Source organism: Onychostoma macrolepis, chromosome 06 (assembly GCF_012432095.1).
Source record: "Onychostoma macrolepis isolate SWU-2019 chromosome 06, ASM1243209v1, whole genome shotgun sequence".
NCBI lineage: Eukaryota > Metazoa > Chordata > Actinopteri > Cypriniformes > Cyprinidae > Onychostoma > Onychostoma macrolepis.
The window spans coordinates 13,761,535-13,782,990 of record NC_081160.1 but is presented as its reverse complement, the minus strand read 5'-3'; the positions used below and the strand labels follow the sequence as shown (position 1 = coordinate 13,782,990).

The 21,456-nt window shown below is 38.8% G+C and overlaps 2 protein-coding genes across 2 annotated transcripts; both read right to left on the bottom strand.

Annotated features, from left to right (window-relative positions):
* Positions 1–340: 340 nt before the first annotated feature.
* Positions 341–2,238, bottom strand: ppp1r27b (protein phosphatase 1, regulatory subunit 27b). The gene is made up of 3 exons (XM_058778991.1): positions 1,682–2,238; positions 1,251–1,401; positions 341–948 (listed from the first exon to the last, which is right to left on the bottom strand). The coding sequence occupies exons 1-3, from the start codon at positions 1,914–1,916 to the stop codon at positions 828–830; spliced, it is 507 nt and encodes a 168-aa protein (XP_058634974.1). The 5' UTR covers positions 1,917–2,238; the 3' UTR covers positions 341–827.
* A 566-nt stretch (positions 2,239–2,804) lies between these two features.
* Positions 2,805–21,456, bottom strand: p4hb (prolyl 4-hydroxylase, beta polypeptide). Its single transcript, XM_058778990.1, has 11 exons — positions 20,987–21,456; positions 19,534–19,740; positions 18,208–18,341; positions 17,992–18,129; positions 11,718–11,822; positions 11,421–11,546; positions 11,107–11,307; positions 10,818–10,938; positions 9,322–9,503; positions 7,392–7,499; positions 2,805–4,935 (listed from the first exon to the last, which is right to left on the bottom strand). Exons 1-11 carry the CDS (start codon positions 21,123–21,125, stop codon positions 4,870–4,872), a joined length of 1,527 nt encoding a protein of 508 aa, XP_058634973.1. The 5' UTR covers positions 21,126–21,456; the 3' UTR covers positions 2,805–4,869.

Below are 21,456 nucleotides of genomic sequence, written 5' to 3'. Positions count from 1 at the left end.
GCCATAACACAAATAAAGCAATTTGTTACTAGATAATATATTTTCATTGTTTCAAATAATACATATGTGCGGGAAGAAGGATAATGTTTAAAAGCAATCTTCCTTGGACAGTCACAGAACTATAAAAAATTGTGATATTGCAGATATCAACCCCTAGATATTTTACATACGTTTAACTTTAATACCATCAACCAAATGTTTATTTTAATTATGTACATATAAAATTGGGATTTACTACTAATCCTGAAGATTAATGCATTATTATTTTATGTATATTGTGTAGCTATGGACACAGACAACAGCCACAATAAAACAGACAGCATTGTTTTTTTGTTTTGTTTTTATGTATATTTAGGTATAAAAACATTTAATCCATACATATATAAAATTAAGACTTTCTGTACAATTTCATTTTTTATAAAAAATAAATAATAAAAAAATCACATACAATCACAGTGAGCTATTTATTAAACTCTCACTTTACTGCATTGATCTGCTACTTAAAAATCATGTTTTAAAACAGAAAGCGTTAACTAGAACACATTGACAGAAAAGCTGTTGTGACTGTCATTTGCTTACAGCAAGAACATCATCTACATTGGAACAGTTCCTTCTTGTGGAGGCAAGTGCAACTCACATCCTAATCACTGTATTTGGTCCAAATGCACGGGACCAGATAATTATAACCAGACACTCTGTCAAGGTGTCTCAACTACCAGCTCCACTGCATACATAATGGCTGTTCCACTCCTTTACTGGTTTCATCCTTTTAATGTGGCAACTGCTATAACAGATGAGAGCAATCAGAACTTCAGTGTCAGGCAAGTTCAGGCACCACCGACCCTGAAGAGTTCAAGCAGCTCTTTGCTGTCTGGGTCAATAAGGTCAGCAGGCTTCTCCCCACAGTCATTTTCAGCTTCAGTGTCTGCACCCAAAGAAAGCAAGTACCTAAAACACAAAGAAAAAACTTTAAATCTTTGACCCGATTCTTGACAAATTTGGTTTAACTAATCATGCACATTTTGATGGACAAAGAATAGAGCTGGTAAATGCTCTACTTTCTTTTTCTATTTTATAAGGCTTCATTGATGAAATACTTTGACTTTCATGGTTTCTTTGATAGCAAACGAGTAAAAAAGCTAGAAAATCACAACTACAGACTTAGAAATAGTAATAATCTATTAAATGTCCAGTTCTGATTAGTGTTTACCAAAGTCCAAATAATACATTCAATTAAGACATTTTCTTACTTAGCTATTTCTGGAAAGCCATCACTACATGCCATATGGAGGGGAGTCCATCCATCCTCATCCCTCTGGGTGATGTCAGCCCCAAATTTTACCAGAAGCTTCACACACTCCAGGTTTCCAGATAGGACTGCTTCATGAATGGCTGCCATGCCTGGACAATTAGCAAGGAGTTCATGTTAAAGGACAGGCTCAGACAGCTCAATTATCAGTAGATTAAAACTTGAGACACTTTGGATTATATTATCAAACAGTCAGAGCTAACTAGACAAAAATGGCATTGCTAATTATTAGGATAAACTGCCTTTATTAGCGATGAGGAAATGCATAACTGCATTTTAATTACTTGCACGCAGGGTATATAGTTGAGACTGAGCATAGATTTTCTTTCCATAGCTGAATCAGTTAAGTACACAAGTAGTTGATTTTCCTACCTGAATGGTAGATGGTGTCCAGACTCACTCTTCTGGTTCTAATGAAGCGTCCAATTCTCTCCAGCTCTCCTTGACGGACATAATCCTGAAAGACTATGTCGTTGGGAAAGTGAACATTGCGAACAGGTTTGATAGAAGGCTGTGAATGAAAGCATGACACTGGTCTAGTGGCATTTGGATTGCACCCCTCATAGCGCATGGTCTGGGTGACTGGACACTGATAGTACTTCATCATTCTTTAATGTTCTTGTTCCAAAGATTGGATGAGAAATTCTCCACTAATTCTCAATGTGGCTAAAAGGTTCAGCACAATCAGAGGTCTTCAGAATTTCTTCTTTTCCAGAAGTCTTGATGACTGCAGATTCTCAGTCTGTCTGGTTGTTTGTTCCTGTCTTGATGTAGAGCACCTTCCTAGACAGTCGTTCAGAAGTTGATCTGAAGTCAGGGCTCTATGTGTACCCTATATATACCCCCCACTAGACTATATTAAGAGACTGTCGTCTCATAGCTCAGATGACTGAATTGGAAGACGAGTGGATGTGATCTGGAGTCACACCCCTACAATTCTCAGCCAACTTAGCAATGAGATTCGTAACCTCAGATTGTTTTCACTCACCACAGGCCTTTCCTCCTCCTCTTCAGATAAATTCCCCCACCTCAGCTCCTGTTGCCACACAGCAGGGAAGCCAACAGTAATTTCTAGAACACAGTGAATGGGGTTTAAAAATGGTTTATAGGTACAGCCTGGCAAACGTGAAGGCAAGGACATGTTGACGGTCACAATTAGAAGTTTAAAATAACACTTGAATAAACAGCCTGGCTCTTTATCTTTAAGTTGGCTGCCAGCAAAAAGATGCTCTTGCTCTATTTGCAGATGACTGTTTAATCACATTAATATGTCATGATTCCTGACAGCAGGCCTTACAGTGTTTTCGGCTTTAAGTCTACCTGACTTTCTATTTTATATTACTAGTATTACTCAGCCCCTACAAACAGTTCCAGAAGTTTCTCCATGTTCTGGGTATAACACAGAGTATAAGGTATTTGAAATGGTAAAAACCCAGTGAAACATGGAATTCTCACCTCAAAAAAATAAAAATAAATAAATAAATAAACCCTCATGTCATTCCAAACCCATAAACTGTTTATTTGGCCAACATGTTAATGCAGCTCTTAGGAGAGCTTTCAATGGCAATTGATGTCAAGCAGTTCAAAGAATTGATCAGTTTTAAAGTCACATAATAGCATTGTGGGATGACAAGGCAGTAATTTCAGTCATTTTGAAATTCTATATCCAAGAACCCATTCTTTTCATTGGCTGCATAACTTTTGTTGTTGTTCTTTATTTTAGCTTGACAACTATTGATATGGCTAGAGCCATATCAATTAATTTGAATGTGTATAATTATGTGTCTGTGAGTGGATGTGGCTGTGTCCGTTTTGCACTCTTGATGTTTTAGAGTGTAACCCCTTCCTTGCCGTCCATTTTTTTTACTGCATTGTAGTTGAACCATTGCTTTTATTTTACATATTTGCTGTGTTACAGTAACACCAGTTCATAAGTATGTGTGTATAAGTGTGTATGGATGTGTTGGTTTTGCACTCTTGGTGTTTTGGAGTTTCACCCCACCATTGCTGTGTACTTTTTTCAGCATTATGGCAGCTTTGTAGATTGCACACAAAACTTTGCAGAATTTGTGTTTGTCAATTTCCCATTCATTTACTATGGTCGACCATTTTTGACCAAAGACCACAAGCGGGACCATTTTCTTTTTTTACGACCACTTAACCTGCTCAAATCAAGCCCTCAATTTTTTTGTGTTCACTTCCCAAATGCCATAAGTCACCAAGTTTCGTACAATTCCGATGAATCTGTGTTTTTAAAAATTAAAAAAAATTCAAGTGACCAAAGAGCACTAGAGGGTTCAAATAGAAAGTCGTCAAATAAAACACAAACACATTTATTACCATTTTGTTGTTTATTTGGCCACCAGTTTACGTTATCAATTTCAATGCAATGGAATGCTTTGTCTCAAACATGTTGACAAATCCCTCCCAATTGAATTCCTAAACCCTCCCTTTCTTTAAACATCACCCCTGAAATTCACCGCTCCTAGAAAAATAAAGAAAGACAACATGAGGGTTAACCAAATCGCACACGCACAACCCTGAACTCTGGCATAAGGGGATAAGATTAAGTTGGTTACAAGCACACTTTCTCCTCCCCGTCACACTGACCACTCAGACGTCGTCAACTGGCATTACACCTCCAGGTGGAAGGAATCTTCCACTAAAGTGATGGAAAGCAGGAAGGGTATGGGAGAGTTATTGTCCTTACAAGATGATCAATCTTCATTTCAGTAACTGATATGGAATCTCTGATGGCACTGAATGAAGTGCAAAACAAGGTTTCAAATCATCCTCCCAGATGACCAGAAAGTTGAGAGGGCCAACTCTGCCCCAGGTAATTCAACAAAAGTGCTGTTTCTGGGCCCTTCAGTATGGAAGATTATAAAAAAAGAAAATAATTGAAATAAAATTAAATAAAACAAGTTCTCCACTTTTACATCTTTAAAAATAATTCAGTAGCAGGTGCTAATTTGGAAAAGGAATAAGAAAATGTGGATTGACTAATGAAACACTGAAGGTACCTCAGTTTGGTCTCTGCTAAGTTTTGTTCTCACTGTAATAGCAGCCCATTATTGTAATTTTATTTCGCCCAAAGGTGAAGTGACATATAGCCCCTCTGCCCTGAAATGTCCACTCATTCATATCACAGAATTAAGGCAGAATATCTGGCTGTCCCCGTCCTTCATCAGGAGAGTATTTCCAGCATTATACTGCAAAATCTTAACACTGAGCCCCCGGATCACAAAAGGAGGTAGTGGGCAGGTATAAAGAGCAGTTCAACAGATTACCATTAGAATTAAACCTAAAAACCTAATACATTTTAATGCAAAAAATAAACTGTACAGTAGAACTTCAAAAAGATAAAGTTGTTGTGGGCAGAGAGGCACTTCTCTAGGCTGAAGATGGTTGGGCTGGACTGGTAATGACAACTGGCTGAAAGAAGACCCTGTAACGCCCGGTGGCTGTTGGATTAGTTAGGAAAAGCTTTAGTGTTCACAGACAGGGAGGTTTAAAGTGGAGGTGGTGAAGGGGTTTGTCTCGCCTTTTCCTCCGGACTCTTATAACTCATCGTGTCCGTCTTCCACATCTGAATCACCCTCCTCTACATCATCAAGATCCAGACCCTGTGGAAAGAGTAAGGTATTATAAAAAGAATGCATGTAAAAACATTTGTGAAATGTCAACATCTTGGATATTTGCCCACCGAAACAAATGTTTAAGCACAATCACGGTCATCCCTACCAGAAGGCCATGTGTACTAGCATGACTTCAATTCATCAAAACAAATCTGCCCTGCCACAAACATGCCAGTAATCCCTGCAGCAAAACAAGTGCAACCGACATGAGTTCACAGGGGTGGAGATAGTCCCAGCTATGAGGAAAGGATTCTGCAACCGAACACTGCTGGTGTTAACACGAGTCCTTTCCTCATAGCTGGGACGTGCGGACTAGCTAGTGTTGACTGACTTAGTCCTGTCAGTGGTGGTGGTAAGTGGTGGGGAGGGGGAAATGGAAGGTAAACAGCTATAACAGTTGTGTTGGGCATTAGTGGCAATGATAGGGTTCTAAATTTAAGCTTCCTAGAAGCATTCCTCTGGATGGATTTCTGTGGTACTGGATTGTACCTAAACAATGTGATAAACTCCAGAATCTTTGAGCCAAATGGTTTAGAATGAACCAAAAATAGGCCACTGGTCTCATATCATCTGGAGATCAGTGAAGCCAGCAAGACAGCGGGGAAAAAATAAATTCTCAACTAGTAAACCCATTTCACTTGAAATACTGGTAGTTTTAACTTGACTAGTGGCATTTAGTAATTGACAACCCTTACTAGTGTTTGCTTATAAAATTGTAAGATCACCCACCTGTAAGTTAGCATATTGCGATCAATCGTCATGTCACAATCTACCTTTTAAGCTAATTGTAGAGATTGTGATTTTATGTATAGGTATATAATAGGTGATGTCATGCACCAATCGGTCTGTGCAACACTGCTTGAAGTCGAACACGCTTAATATTAAAACTACAGAACTGACTGACTATTAGATGGCAGTGCTGCCTGACCAAATTATCTCGTGTGTCTCAATTATGTGACTCCAAAACAATTCAATGCAAGCTAGTAGTAGGGCTGTGCAATTAATCAAATTTTAGTTTTAGTTTCAATTTTGGCTTCCAACGATTATGAAAGGGTGATCATTGTGCTGCACGCCATTTCTTTCCTACCCCAGGTGCTTTCTGCATGCGCACTCCGTTTAAGCACGCACCTGAAACTCTAAGTGTACTTTGCTCATCGATGTTGTTTCGCTCCGTCTCAGTCAAATATACACAAAATGTCCATTTTGGCAAGTATTTACATGAAGACAGTCAGTTGTCTCTTAAGTGAACAAAAAGCTGGGAAAGAAATCAGATGTGTATCCATGCATTTGGTCCGTCTTTAGTGCTGTCTGTGCCATCAAGGTTACTCAACTGAATTTTAGAAGCTTTAATAGCATCAATGCATATTCAATTCATACAGTGAAGACTATGCAGTGTTTTAAAATTTTTCACCATTTTGACAACCGATTGTTAAATGCAATAAATTGTGCAAATAGATAAGGCAGACAGACTTTTTACAGTCTGGATATGCTCTCTGTATTTAGGGAGGAACACCCACCCCATGCTAACTTAAAAGCTTGATGTGAACCTTTCTGTGAGGTCTGCTTTTCAAATATTTAAAGGAGAGACTCAAGGAAGGACGGCTCCATTTCAGTAGCCCAGACTACAATGTGAGCAAGGAAACATTTCTAGAGAACATTCACTCCAGGAACAGTTCTAATCACTTGCATACTTTATGGATTAATATTAATTGGTGCAGATGAAGCTGTTGGCAATAACACTCAAGCAGTAACAAAAAGAACTACTGATTATGCCCTAATGATAAAAAGGGTTTATTTTCCACCTTCTGAATCTTCAGAAGCAAAGGGTCATGCAGTAGGCAGTTATTTTTTTAAGACACGTCATTTGAGTGTCAGAAATTAAGAAAAATCAGCATCAAGAATCTGAAATATTAACTGAAAAATTAATTATTGTAAATGCTTGCAAACAAACAAACATCTCCCTGAATTAAGCCAAAACTTTAAAGGTTGATGGAGAAACTAGGCCACTTTAATGGACTCTGCATCACAGGCTCTTGGCAAGTGCCTTTCTGACAGATTTGCAGCAGGGTCTTTTACCCCCTGCAGGAGGACGACCAGAGCCAGGAATGCCCGTGAGACAGACAGCAAACAACTGCAGCTCCATAAGCAAACTCAAAGCTTACAAACAACTTTATGCAAATGATTGGCGAAGTGTCAGCTTTAGGTCACTCTTTTATTTTTATCATTTAAAAAAAAATTAATTAAATTTATGTGCACATGCATAACACTTCCAAAAGTTTAATTACTGAAATAAACTAAGCAGAAACAGATTTCTCTGTCGCCAAAGCTACCAGATTTTCAATTGAAATTATGGTATGGTATACTTATGGTATGAACAAGTAACAATTCAATGAAGTTAAACCAAACAATTGAAGAAAATTAAACCGCAACCAAATTATACATACATCAGATTCTTCATCATCATCTCCTGCTGGTGCCCCACCTTCTTTTCCTCCACTCTCCAAAAACTTTGTGAATCCATCTAGCGTTCTCTCACCATTGTAGTCAATTACCTAAAGAAAGGGGGGCAGACAAGGGAAAAAAGAAATCATTTAATGCAAAAAATAAAAAATAATATAATTATTTTTGCATTTGTTTGCAAGAAAGGCAGGAAAACGTATTAAGGCATCTTAGTAACTTGTTTATGGTGTTGGTCAAAGCTGGGTGACCTTGCAAAACTTGGCTCTAGCCAAGAATTATCTTATCAAGTAACTTATGAAAATCCACACCCATGTCCAAAGTATCTTTTGATGAAGCGGAGAACTGAATAAAAGGTTTTAATTCTAGAATTAGATCCATGCAGCACCTCTAGAGCTCTCAGGGTCTAGACAAGGGGTGAATTCACTTGGTCGGGAGTATCTCGTTTCCTTTGCACGTGTTGTGAGGCAAACTATATCGGAGCATTTCTAAATCTGTTGACTAATTATCAGCAGCAAATTGCTTTGCCAGGGCAGCATCCAAGTGAAGGAGGAGAGAGAGAAAAAAAAAAAAAAAAGAGGGGGGGGGGGTATAAAACCACATATTTAAATGAGAATGAAGACATTAGCATCCTGACATGAGTGTAAATAGTAATATACCATCTACTAACATCAGGCGATGATCCAACTGTACTGATGGATGAACTCAAGTATTATTAAAAACATTTCCGCCAAAAATGCACATAAATGATATTTACTAAACTTCATTGATATTTATGAATGAGCTCTCATCTATGATACTAGCTAAAACAACCACCACCACAAATACTTAGAACAACAGGGAGAAAGAGGCATCCTCTGTTGCTTTCTCCCATACAGAAGAGTTGAGACCAATATCAATCCAGAATAAAAAGGCCTAGGACAGTGGCTCCCAATTCCAGTCCTCGTGCCCCCCTGCTCTGCATATTCCGTACGCATCTCTTATCACGTACGACGTTTGTTCCATTTGACGGTAAGTGCCCTGCGAAGTGGCTCTCACCAGATATTCCGCTATGATTTCAGTTCAAAACGAGTGTATGTGTTCCGATCAAAGGGTATTAAAGTGTGCAAGATGTGAATTTAAATTATATTTATTTACAGAGATATATGATGTCACCCTCGTCTGTGTGAAGATGCTGCAAGCAGCAGTGCAGCGCAATTCTATGAATGAATGTTCCGAAGTGAAGTAAACTTCAACGGATCTCTCCTGCTCAGGCAGTAGGTAGCAATGAACACTGTGTAGGGATCATATCAATCGGAACAGTTCATGCACGTAGCTCTCTTCTACTGAGCTGGTTATGAGCCGGGGGGGATGAGTTGGACAAGGACTGGAATTGGGAACCGCTGGCCTAGTGCATTATTAACATCTTGTATAAAAAAATAAAAGTGTGCGTGTATATATGTATGTATCTCAAGAATATTGGGGCTGACTGATGAAGGCAAAAACTCACTCAATTACTCACTGCCATTCTGATTAATTGGTTTAAAAAGTTCAGCCTAATGCATTCAGTAAAAATGATATTTATGTTAGTGACAAATAATGATATTAAACCTTTTGTTTATAAGCACCAATACTGAAACAATAACTGAAACTTTAAGTAACAAAATACCATACGGGGACTTAAGTTCTCATTTGAACTTAACATCCGATTTATCAAAGTTGATATTGAAACAACTCCATAGGTTTTGGCATTGATGCTTAAATCACAAAGTAGTAAATATATGAATATGGTAGAGATATGGTACACGCATAGTCTGTATGTATGAGATTATCTGACCACTGCAGTTCCTTAGTTTTTTTTTTTTTTTAATAATTCACATTACATCATGCTAAAAATACACTTTGTAAAACAGAAGCAAAATTATCTCGAGGCCTTACCTTCCGGTCATCACCAGCAGGGAAGAACTTGAGCGTGGGGAAGCTATGCACTTTGACAGCTTCAATCTCATTGGCTGTGGAGTCCATCTTGGCCACAACAATGTTTGCGTTGTCTTTGAATTTCTCACCCAACTGATCCCAGATGGGGGCCAGCTGTTTACAGTGACCACACCATGGGGCATCTGGATAAAGGAAAACCAAATGGAATTCAAAATAATTGGTTCTTACTAAAGGAAAATTTACACACACACTTTAAAAGTTTGATTTAAGTCAGATAACAGCAATTTATCCTTTTAAAAAACACTGCAGCCTGACTGAAACTGTACTAGTCCAAGTCGAACTAACATATTAATCTATACACCTCCAGTGATTTAATTCAAGACTTCTGAAGCATTAGGATCACTTCGTATGATAAACAGACAAAAATTAGACCGTAAATGAACTATTTAATTGGATAAAACCACTGGATTTGCATATGGGTTACAAATATATTCTTTTGTGTTGAAAATCATGTTTGAGTAAATGGATTAGACTACAATTGTTCTAGCAGCTGTTGCGCATGCTCTGCAAGACAGAAGTGATGTGCAACATGGATATAATCCTACAAAAAAAAAAATAAATAAATAAAATAAAAAAAAGATATAACATTGTCTCATGTTTGCTTGGACAGACATAGCGTGACTATACAAAACCCCACTGGAGCTTGATTATAACTGCAAAGGCACATGTACTTATTGATACTAGTGATAATGTTATGACATGAAATATCAAGTTGGCTAATGGGCTTGCAAGGAGTACAGGAACAGGGATATGCAGGACCTATAATGGTTTCAGGGTACTGAGAAATACAGGACAGACAATGGGACTAAAATGTGGGATAAAAGCAGATGGGTTTTCAGAGTCACTCTGGCACTGGTTACTGACAGCTGCATGTATGATGCAATCTACCCATTGTCCAAACATTTTGGAAATCCAAAACTCATTTCACATAACCCAATTTTAACAACCACTCTAATGCCCTCAATGACATGAAATATAACTCCCTTCTACCCTTCAAGACCCATGTCATTTATTAGAAAGTCAGTCATAGCCATGTGTATAAAAAAAAAAAAAAAAAAGCCACTTTCCTCAGACATGCTAGTTTGGGAAGCAGCTTGCTTTAAATATCTTTAGAGCCAAATTGATCTCAGCATTTCTCGCTCTATCCTATTATAGCAAGTTTAAGAGTATATAGGAAGGAGAGCGCTCCAAGCAAGTATCCTGTGGGTGCCTGTGCCAGGATTAGCTTTTGGACAGATACAGGAATCTTGTGTTTACAATGCAAGGCTATTAGGAGGAGGGGCAATCAAGAGATCCTGCTTTTAAAATAAATCAGGCAATATGCCATGCAAAGTGATCTCTCAAACCAAGTGCTCAGACATGGAAGGACAAACAAGATTCATGACTACAGAACTTGCATCTAAGCGAAGACATTTTTATATAGAAAAAATACGTACAAAACTCTATAAAGACATTCTTGGCGGGGTCGAAGGCAACCTCTTCAAAGTTTTTGCCCACCAGGACCTTGACAGGGTTCTTATCCCAGTCATCAGGAATGTCCTGACTCATCAAATGAGGCTGAAAGACATCACAATCATTCAACACACAAAACAATCATTCCAAAAAGACAGAACACATTTTCATTTAAGTGCCAATTTTAAGTAACTACTAAATATACCATAAAGACTAATTTCTTCATTTACATCACAGACATTTAAACCTGAAACCCAAACAAACTTCAGTCACCTTGAGTTTTCCCTCTGTGAAGGCTGTGCAGAAGGTGACGATGTTCTCTGCTGTAATTTCTGAGGTTTCTGGTTTGTATTTGGTCATCTCTTCCTCTAGGGTAATGAGGCGGATTGCTGGGCACTCTTCCTTCTTAAGACCAAAGAACTCCAGAATTCGCTGATTATCATCCACGTCACTGTCAATAAAGATGAAGAGAATCTGTGGAGAAAGAATTAGGTTAAACGCCAATGTATTCAGCAAAACATACAGACAGTTTAATAGTTAAAAAAAAATAAATTATATATTAAAAAAAAAAAAACGCCACCACTCACTTTGCCTTTGAAGCCCTCAGATGCCTTCTTAAATTGGTCCATCTTATCCTGGAAGTCTTTGGCTGTTTTGGGCACAAACATTAGGATGTGGGACTTGATTTCACCTCCAAAGATTTTTGGAGCAGTCTGTAGACGAGAAATAAGAGTCTCAGAATCTATTGTTCCCTCCACAATATGGCAAAAGTGCAATCAATTTTTTCAATGAAAATCTAAATAGGCCAACTGGGTCTGCATGCAACAGGTCAACCAGACATCTGTAATGTCAATATACAAGAGACAAGTGTGGCTAAAGTGTACCTGCTCTGTAAACTCAATGACCAGGGGAAGTTGGTTGGATTTGATGAAGGTCAGTAGCTTTTCTTTGCTGAGCTCTCCATCGAATGTATTGCGACCCTCATCAAACTGAAAAATAAACGAAACAGCAAGACAGAAAAGTTAAGAGGTAATCTCTCTCACTCTCTCTGTGTCCATAGAAACAAAATTCACTGTAATTGAGTGTTAACTAGGGAACTATGCATCCCTCAAGCATAGAAACGTGACTGCACCAGTTGTTGGCCACAGGGCAGCGGATATTCTAGATTCGACACATACAGTGGGCATTAATAGCACACATAAAGAGAGCAGCTGCATTCTGGAATGAAATTCATTGTCCCTACTGCCTCAGTGTGTGTGTCTGGGCACTAAGACACAGCAACCCCAAAGCCTCTTTAGTGACAGGGGTCAACGAGAAGTTTAGTCCATTGTTGATTATACATTTAAAGCACATCCTTCCACCCTGCTGAAAGAAAGAATTATTGTAGGCCGATTTCTATAGAGAACGTAGATTTTGTCTTCACAGAAAAGACTTTACAGTTTCAGGATTTTATATATTTATTTTTTCTCTCTGACCATGGGAACCCTATGGATTTCTAATAAGATTAAAGAGTTGGGCAGGGAAATGGAAGGCCAATCAGTGAATATTCAATCAGCAAATGATTTTCACAGCAGAACTCATCTCAAAATACAACTGCATTAAAATTCACCATGTCAGCAACATGCATGAAGACGTAGTGCCTGTGATCTGATCAAAGATTCATGTGTCTGAATTACCACAAGACCTCATCTTCGTGTGGAGCTCATCTAGCTCAGGAGTACTGTGTCCTATTGCTAATTATTGCACATACATTTTCTGAACGAAGAACCACTGAATACTTTAAGCAGTGTCTTATGCTCATTAAGGCTGCATTTATTTGAATCACAAATACAGTAAAAACAGCAATAATAAAATAGAAAACCGTTATTTTAAATTGTAATATTACCATTGCCATTTTAACACTTTAAAATATAATTTAAATTCCTGTGGGGGCTAAATTTTCATCAGCTATTACTACGGTCTTCAGTGTCACATGATCCTTCAGAAATCATTCTAATATGGCGTTTTATCAGTGTTGGAAACAGTTGTGCTGCTTGATATTTATAAAAAAAAAAATAAAATAAAAAAAACAAACACCACCACAACAAGTACTGACCCCAAACATTTGAATGGTAGTGTATATCGTTTCTTTTGAACTATAGTGCATGTTTATTTGATTCTGCTTTTCAGGTGACATCAAGAGGACTCCTAAGCAATGATGCAAATACGTAATCAGTCTACTAATTTTACATGACGGTTGGACAAACGTTTCGCTGGCTTGGCTCTTTGACTGTTTAACAGAAGAAAGATTCATACATGTTTGCAACAACTTGAGAGTACATTTCAGTAGACAATTTCAACTGAGTTTTCATTTTGTGAACAATCCCTTAAATTCACTGATGTGGTGCTCAACTCTTAAGACCCGTGCACACCAAGGACAATAACTATAAAAAAGATAACGATAAAGAAAGTTCTAAAAATTGTTCTCAATATCAAAGAATAGCAGAGTCCACACCACAGCAATAGCGGCACATAAAGTAATAAAATAAAGGCACAGAGAAACGATATCTTTGGAATAATTCTCATGATTTTTTCCAGCTGATGAATGATACAAATATTGACACCCAATCAGAATCCATCCTGCTGTAACGAGCTCAAGAATTTAAAGCGGCAGACGAGTATGTGCTTCGAACAAACAAACAATATTGTCCACTGGTGTGAACGGGGCTTTTATAAGCAATGTAAAATGTCTAAATGGCCAGCCCTCTACGAAATTACCAGTTTGTTTTCTAGGAAGCCACACAAAATGTATTAATGGGTTGACAATGATTCACTAACCCTGATAAATGAGAGCATTACCTAATGCATTCAAAAGGTCAAGGGGGAGCTCTGCTGTCCGTTTCAACCAGTAAGAACCAGAAAACCAAATTCATTGCATGGCCGAGCAAAGACCAATAATAGCAACAGCAGAGTTGCCAGATGAGACCATCATAGGTGCAGCAGGATCATGTTACCGTGGCTGAACTGAGGACTTTGAGGAAAAATGATGGACTCTTATGGATTTCATTATCTAAATGGTCTCTCGAGAGCCTGATGTTAAAGCTGAGAACACACTACACGACTGTCAGGCTGATTATGAATGTAATTTGGGATGGACGACTGAGGCGGAGACCTGGTCCAGTTGGACCAGGTCTCTTTCAGTTGGGCTCTGTCGCTGTTTGCAGTCGGCAGAAAAAGTTGTATAGTATGTGGTGTCTAAGGATTATGATCTTAAAATTCAAGAACCAGTCGTTGCAAGTGGTCTTCTCAAAGATTTTAAACACGTTTAATATTTGCGACTAACTATCCACCCTTGTTAATTTCCACGTTTGTAACAAATCACTCAATGATTTACTTATCTACCGTCAGACTGAGACATCGTTGTCATAACGCGCTATGGGTTGAGTCTCAATTCAGACTTGACTGGCATTCTGACACCGCAAGCTTCATTCTTTCTAACCTTATCTTGCATTTATTCTGCTTACTGTACATCTAATATAAAACTTATATTATAAGTTATTATAAGAATATTATAACACCAATATTCATAATGGTGACCACAAAGCCAGTTTACAATGTCTACCATTGTAACATACATCTGCGTGTATATATACACACAAAGAGAGAGTGTATCTTTTAACAAATATACATAAACATACATTTATTTAATTTGCTCTCTGCACAACTTTATACACTGGATTGATTTTAATAACTGAAGTGTTCACCAAACAGACATTCCTATAGGAAAACTTGGTATTGGCAGATACTTATGCTATACCTTATGCTATTATGGCTCGTTTCCACAGAGTAGTACGGTTCAGTACAGTGCGGTACACAATTATGTCCGTTTCCATTGTCAGAAGTTGTGAATGGTACCAAAATAGCGAAGCATACCAAACCACTTTTCTGGTACCCTTCCGTTGGGGTACCTAGCACAGCAAAGGGTGCCAAAAGGGTGACTCATAAAATACACATTTTCACACAGACAATAGACATCTCTCAATGCGTGTTCTTTTCTGTTCTTGTGGACTTGTGAAACATCATTGCCCAAAAACCCACATATGTTTCAAAATATTACTGTTACTGTTATTGAGTTTTTCAGATGAGAATGTAGATGTTTAAGTCAAATCTGAGGTTTATTTATAAAGATGGCGCCCATTTGAAAATTTGCCATGCCGATTTTGGAGCTCCAGGCATTCAGTGCTCATGTATCCGCCCAGAGCAGCCTTAGCTCGGCTAGTCCTTCCGACATTTGCCGCTGGCTCTGATGTCTCTGTAGTGATTAAACATGATACACAAATCGTTTTGGGTACATTAAACAGGCATTCGTGGTATCATAAATCTATTAATTGTTCCTGGTCATATATTTTGGCTTAGCACAAGGTTATGTTTAACTTTATATATTTATTTTGAACTTTACAGTAGTACAGCGCTGACTTTGTAGCATAAGTTTGACTGAATTGTTTGCTTTTGTCTTTATTTCCTCTTATATACAGGGTTTCTGCAGACATGAACAAGTTAAATTTAAGACTTAAGACCTTTTTAATACCACCTTAAATGAAATTTAAGACCTAAACCTGTAATGAAAACACATTAGATACTCTTATGTAATATTTGATGCGTTTGTAATAAATATCATTTGACAGCAGTGATATTGTTTTCTTTTTACATCAATGATATAACGTTAACTTTTCATATCAGCAGACAATATTTCATACAAAATATCCCCACAAAAGTACTGAATCACCGAGATTGTGGTGGTGTAAACAATTTATTCTGAAGCATTATTTTCATCAGCATTCTATCAGCGTTTACATACTTAAATCTGCATATTTTATTTGCCATTACAAAAGGCCTTTTTAAATGTATGCATCTTTCATGTCAAATTACTACAATTAAATCAAATTCAATATACACTATAGGGTTGTTACCAGTCAGATTAAAATTTACCCTGCAAAAATTGTTATGAGTTGAATATTTTAAATACATTTTTGGATATACAAATAAGAAAAGTGGGAGGGGGGTGGGTGCACCAGTAGGTGGCGGTTCAAAACGCTGAATCATTCAGTAACAAAACACCGCCCAGTGTTGCTTGGAGAATGTGCTGATCTTTGTTTGGAACTATTACTGTTTTGTTCCATTTCACCAACTAAAAATGTTGCATCTAAAAAGTAAGTAACATAACTACTACTTGTTTATTGAACTAAAATCAATGTGACATTTGCAATCGTGAAATATTCCGCAAAATAGCCCCCTTGTCATGGTATGTCACTTAACTACATCATTATGAATAAACTAAGCATTTTGAATTTATACCTCAGTGCGTTTCTTCTGAGTTTCTTTATGTTTGTTGTTATGCTCATGTGTTTAGACGTCTCTCATAAAGATACAGGCAGCGTGAGCCTCAACAGCGCGACCTTGATACCAGAAATACACTATCCAATATCAATCGTCGTTTACGCTGAATGAATCGGAATTTAAGACATTAAGACTTAAGGACCCACGGACACCCTGTATATAAGCCTCTTATACTTTGTACTTATACACTGAAAATTATAAACGCAACACTTTTGTTTTTGCCCCCATTTTTCATGAGCTGAACTCAAAGATCTAAGACCTTTTCTATGTACACAAAAGGCCTATTTCTCTCAAATATTGTTCACAAATCTGTCTAAATCTGTGAGCACTTCTTTGCCGAGATACTCTATCCACCTCACAGGTGTGGCATATCAAGATGCTGATTAGACAGCATGATTATTGCACAGGTGTGCCTTAGGCTGGCCACAATAAAAGGCCACTCTAAAATGGTGCAGTTTTCTCACACAGCACAATGCCACAGATGTCACAAGTTTTGAGGGAGTGTGCAATTGGCATGCTGACTGCAGGAATGTCCACCAGAGCTGTTGCCCGTGAACTGAATGTTCATTTCTCTACCATAAGCCGTCTCCAAAGGCGTTTCAGAGAATTTTGCAGTACATCCAACCGGCCTCACAACCGCAGACCACGTGTAACCACACCAGCCCAGGACCTCCACATCCAGCATCTTCACCTCCAAGATCATCTGAGACCAGCCACCCGGACAGCTGCTGCAAACAATCGGTTTGCATAACCAAAGAATTTCTGCACAAACTGTCAGAAACCGTCTCAGGGAAGCTCATCTGCATGCTCGTCGTCCTCATCGGGGTCTCAACCTGACAGCAGTTCGTCGTCGTAACCGACTTGGCGGGCAAATGCTCACATTCGACTGGCTCTTTGGAGAGGTGTTCTCTTCACAGATGAATCCCGGTTTTCACTGTACAGGGCAGATGGTAGCCAGCGTGTATGGCATTGTGTGGGTGAGCGGTTTGCTGATGTCAACATTGTGGATCGAGTGGCCCATGGTGGCGGTGGGGTTACGGTATGGGCAGGTGTATGTTATGGACAAACACAGGTGCATTTTATTGATGGCATTTTGAATGCACAGAGATACCGTGACGAGATCCTGAGGCCCATTGTTGTGCCATTCATCCACGACCATCACCTCATGTTGGACCAACATTCCACAGGCCACAATCAACAACCTGATCAACTATGTGAAGGAGATGTGTTGCACTGCGTGAGGTAAATGGTGGTCCCACCAGATACTGACTGACCTTGTGAGGAGGATGAAGTATCTCGGCAAAGGAGAAGTGCTCACCAACACAGATTTGTGAACAACATTTGAGAGAAATTGGCCTTTTGTGTACATAGAAAAAGTCTTAGATCTTTGAGTTCAGCTCATGAAAAATGGGGGCAGAAACAAGTGTTGCGTTTATAATTTTGTTCAGTGTACTTTTATAATGGCTATTATTCATTAAAACTGACATTTAACAAAAAGAGGCAGAGTTGTGCTTATTGTCGCGCTTTATCGGGGATCGCTACTTTCTGGCATACACCATGCCCATCAAGTAAGGGTACTATTGGCGGTGGAAACACAAACAGGGTGTTTGGTCCCAAATCGTACCATATTGTACTGTACTGACCTGTACCGCTCAGTGGAAACGAGCCATAAGATCGTGTCACACCCCTAGCTACTATGCATTAATATAAAGTTATAAACAAATATTAATAATAAGTTCTCTGAAATTTAGTCAGCAGAGTTACAAAGTAGAGAATGTGTACCTTCTTAAAAAGAACAACACCGTCCTTGGCCACTTCAAACTTTGAAAAGACTGCATCATCTGAGGTGACGCCAAAGGGGATGTCATCCACAGCCTCTGCGGTTTTAATGAAGACTTTGGCATCTTCTGATTCAACATCCTGCACAGAGACCGAAAAAATAAAATTGGAAAAAACCCCACCAAAACTTAACTAGCTGAAGAAAAGAATGGCATTTACCTTAAAGAACCCAATGACTGCAACCTCATTATCAGCAATAAGAGACTCTGTCTGTGACACATCAGTTAAAGTAGTAGCTGCAGGGCCAGTTCGCTTTTTCAGCCAGTTGACGATGTCATCCGCCTGTCGGCCAGCTGCAGACAGAGGAGCATGAGCATGTCATAGTGAGACAAAGGAACCTGGTGGTATCAAGCAAACTCTTGTACATGTATAGAAAAAAGTGGCATAGCAACTATAGGAGAAGTGCTACATTTACATTTGGCACATTATTATTATTTTTCAAAGCTCCTTGCACTGCATTTCAGGCATACATTTCATCAGTTCATGCATTCATTTGGAAATGAACACGTGCTAATCCCCAGTTCTACTTTTTGAGCTACAGAAATAATGCGCTGTTAATTAAAAAAATAAAAAAATTATATAAAGCCAATAAATACAGAGTAAACATAACTAAAGCATTCCTTTCATGCATCCTCACCCATTTATGACCACTGGGGCAGGACCGACATGTTGTCGATGTGAATGACATGTCAGTTTCAAAGGTAGTCTTAATTATGCGTTTTTTAAATGATTGAGCAAGCAAGCACCACAGCTTACAGCAGGAACTACTGATGTGACACGTCAACAATTACACTCTGGTTCAGCTTTTGATCAAGCCAGAGTTCTTATGACATCACCTGATTCAGACGCCCTGATAGAGTCCTTCCATCGAGGACTCCAGATAAGACAAAGATTAAACATTCTGGAATTTTGCTTTCTGTAAATCCCACAAGGAATCCAAAAAGTGGGTGTTACCTTTTTTTTTTTTTTTTTTTTGACATCTGAAAGTCATGGAACTTGCATTTGCTGAGGCAGGTCTGGTCTGCACGAGTAAGACAGTAATAAACACAGCCATGGGGAGCAGCCTACAGCAACCAGACCACAGGCAACGTGAGGAACTGCACGTTGAAGGAAAGGGGGAGGGGCCTTCTACAAACAGGCTGGAACTCAGGGCTTCCACGTACAGAATGACATGCACGTCTTCAGCAGTTAGCGCTCACATTCATGGTATGCAGACCACTGACCTGTCTAAACTGAATTATGGTTTACAGTATAAGATGGCATCAATACACCTCAGTTACACTTCAGCGATTCCAACCAAAACAAACCTGTTAGAACTGTTTGTACACTTACTGGTTTTGAACAAATCTCATTAATGATTTTGAAACCATTTGAAATCTTTTTTTTAACAAAAGTATAGGTCAAAAGCTGATGCCAGTCTAGTAGTCCATACACAAAGACAGACCATGGATATTATGAAGGAAAATTGTGGCTGATATCCCTCACCAGAATACTCCTTGGGGTTCTCCTTCTCTCCTCCCTTGAAGAACTTGATGGTGGGATATCCACGAACACCAAACTCCTGAGCGAGCTCTGATTCCTCCGTTGCATCCACTTTTGCGAGTCTGATGTCTGAGCCTTCAGCTTTCAGCATACCAGCTGCTTTGGCATATTCAGGGGCCAGGGCCTTGCAGTGCCCACACCATGGTGCATCTGCAATTAGCAAAAAATGGTTAAATTCAATAATACTGACATTTACTATCACTGCATGTTAGTGATTTTACATTTATTACTCACAAACCACATTAGCAGTAATTTGTTTGAATTAATGTGTTAGTGGTATACAAGAATAAAAAGAATGTAGGTTTATTCCAGTGTTCAAACCCAGTAAAACTGGATAAACTAAATAAGTAGGCCAAACTTATTACTCTAATAACATGCCATGATGTGAGATATGACGTGTTGAGGAAGATTAAAGTCAAGACCAAAGTTCAACGTTATAAATTTTTTTTTTTAAAAATGCATCAAATACCCCTTCACTCTTTTATCAAATAAAACACTAATGAAATACTGTACAATTTACGCTCTCATTACATGATAAGCGTTTTTAAATACCATAAATTCAATGTGGAACAAAAGTTATTTTTCTGATGTACACGTCAACCTAGCGCGGGGCCGCTGGAAAGTCCGGCCCATATTCCTCGCCGTCACGCATCTCATTATGACGAAACACTCGTGGAGGCTAGTGATTGGGCAACTCGAGAGTCTATCACGTCCCTGTACCAGGATATACTTTGAGAGCGCCCAATGAATTTAGCCCGGTAAAGCGCAGATAAACTAACCTAGGAGCCCGGTTACACACAAGTTTGAGAAGTCGTTTCAGGTTGAAAACTCATTCATGCGTGCCCATAACATACTGCATCTCATTTGCATAAAGTGGCGACAACGAAAAACAAAGCAGTAGGAAATCGAAAGTCGAAAAAACAAGTGAAAGTGCAAATCAATGCATTTATTATTTTCAACACGAAAGAAACTCAGAGCTACTGTTCCAAGGCTGCTATCTTCCTGAATACGTACTTACAAATCTACCAATTTGAATCTAATGCATTATTCGTAAAGGGATTCAGTGTACTTTTGCTGTCAAAATACGAGAGTTTTGGGGCGAGTGGCAAAGATGCCTTCAAATCATTAACGTTATATTGGAATCACTTCTCTGAACGCTTTCAAAATTGCGTTCTTACTTTACGGTTTTATATTATCATTAAGATTTGGTTAGCACACGTCTGTTACTTGAGGTATGATTGCAAGAGATTAAGTACTGCTGCAGCAAATCAAGGTTAAGAATAAAAAAACAACTCCGATTTCACTGAGAGTTGGTTTCGTTTTGCATTTTCCTCATGCACAAGCTATCGACATGAACATAGCAACGACAATTCAAACAAAGTTGGCGACTACTTACAAAACTCAACAAGGATATTTGGGTATGTTTTGAGCGCCTCCTCGAAGTTACTTTTCTTCAGTACGAGCACGTCCTCCTCCTCGGCGATATCAGCCGCACTCATAGCGGCTAGTGCGCACACAATCAACAACTTCAGCATCTCGGATCACCTCCAAACGTGCCAACTATTAATAATACCGTGATGGAAACCGGAGAAATTGTTAGCGCGGCGGGTCTTCTTTCACCTTTAACTGTCTGAAGTGTCGCTTGAATTTTGTGTCTGCCGCTAATAACGTGGCAATGTGCGCAGGAAACAGAGAGGACGGTGCTGCTGCGCATGCGCATTTATCAGGCCGAACGCAGTTCGTGTTGAATTGTGAGTGGACCGCGTGTCTCCTAGCACCTGGAAGTGAATCTGCCAGTCTTGAATACGAATTCACAATTCCTACTACGGCGAATGCTTGGCTCATGAATATTATTTACGCAACGTG

Excerpts from the sequence above, each read along its gene's own strand:
- p4hb (XM_058778990.1), bottom strand. The coding sequence starts at position 21,125 with ATGCTGAAGTTGTTGATTGTGTGCGCACTAGCCGCTATGAGTGCGGCT. Across the intron at positions 11,308-11,420 it reads CTGAGGGCTTCAAAGGCAAA|ATTCTCTTCATCTTTATTGA; the intron begins GTGAGTGGTGGC and ends CTTTCTCCACAG. Across the intron at positions 4,936-7,391 it reads ATGATGATGAAGAATCTGAT|GGTCTGGATCTTGATGATGT; the intron begins GTATGTATAATT and ends CTCTTTCCACAG.
- ppp1r27b (XM_058778991.1), bottom strand. The coding sequence starts at position 1,916 with ATGATGAAGTACTATCAGTGTCCAGTCACCCAGACCATGCGCTATGAG. Across the intron at positions 1,402-1,681 it reads GGACACCATCTACCATTCAG|GCATGGCAGCCATTCATGAA; the intron begins GTAGGAAAATCA and ends CTAATTGTCCAG. Across the intron at positions 949-1,250 it reads GGCTTTCCAGAAATAGCTAA|GTACTTGCTTTCTTTGGGTG; the intron begins GTAAGAAAATGT and ends TTTGTGTTTTAG.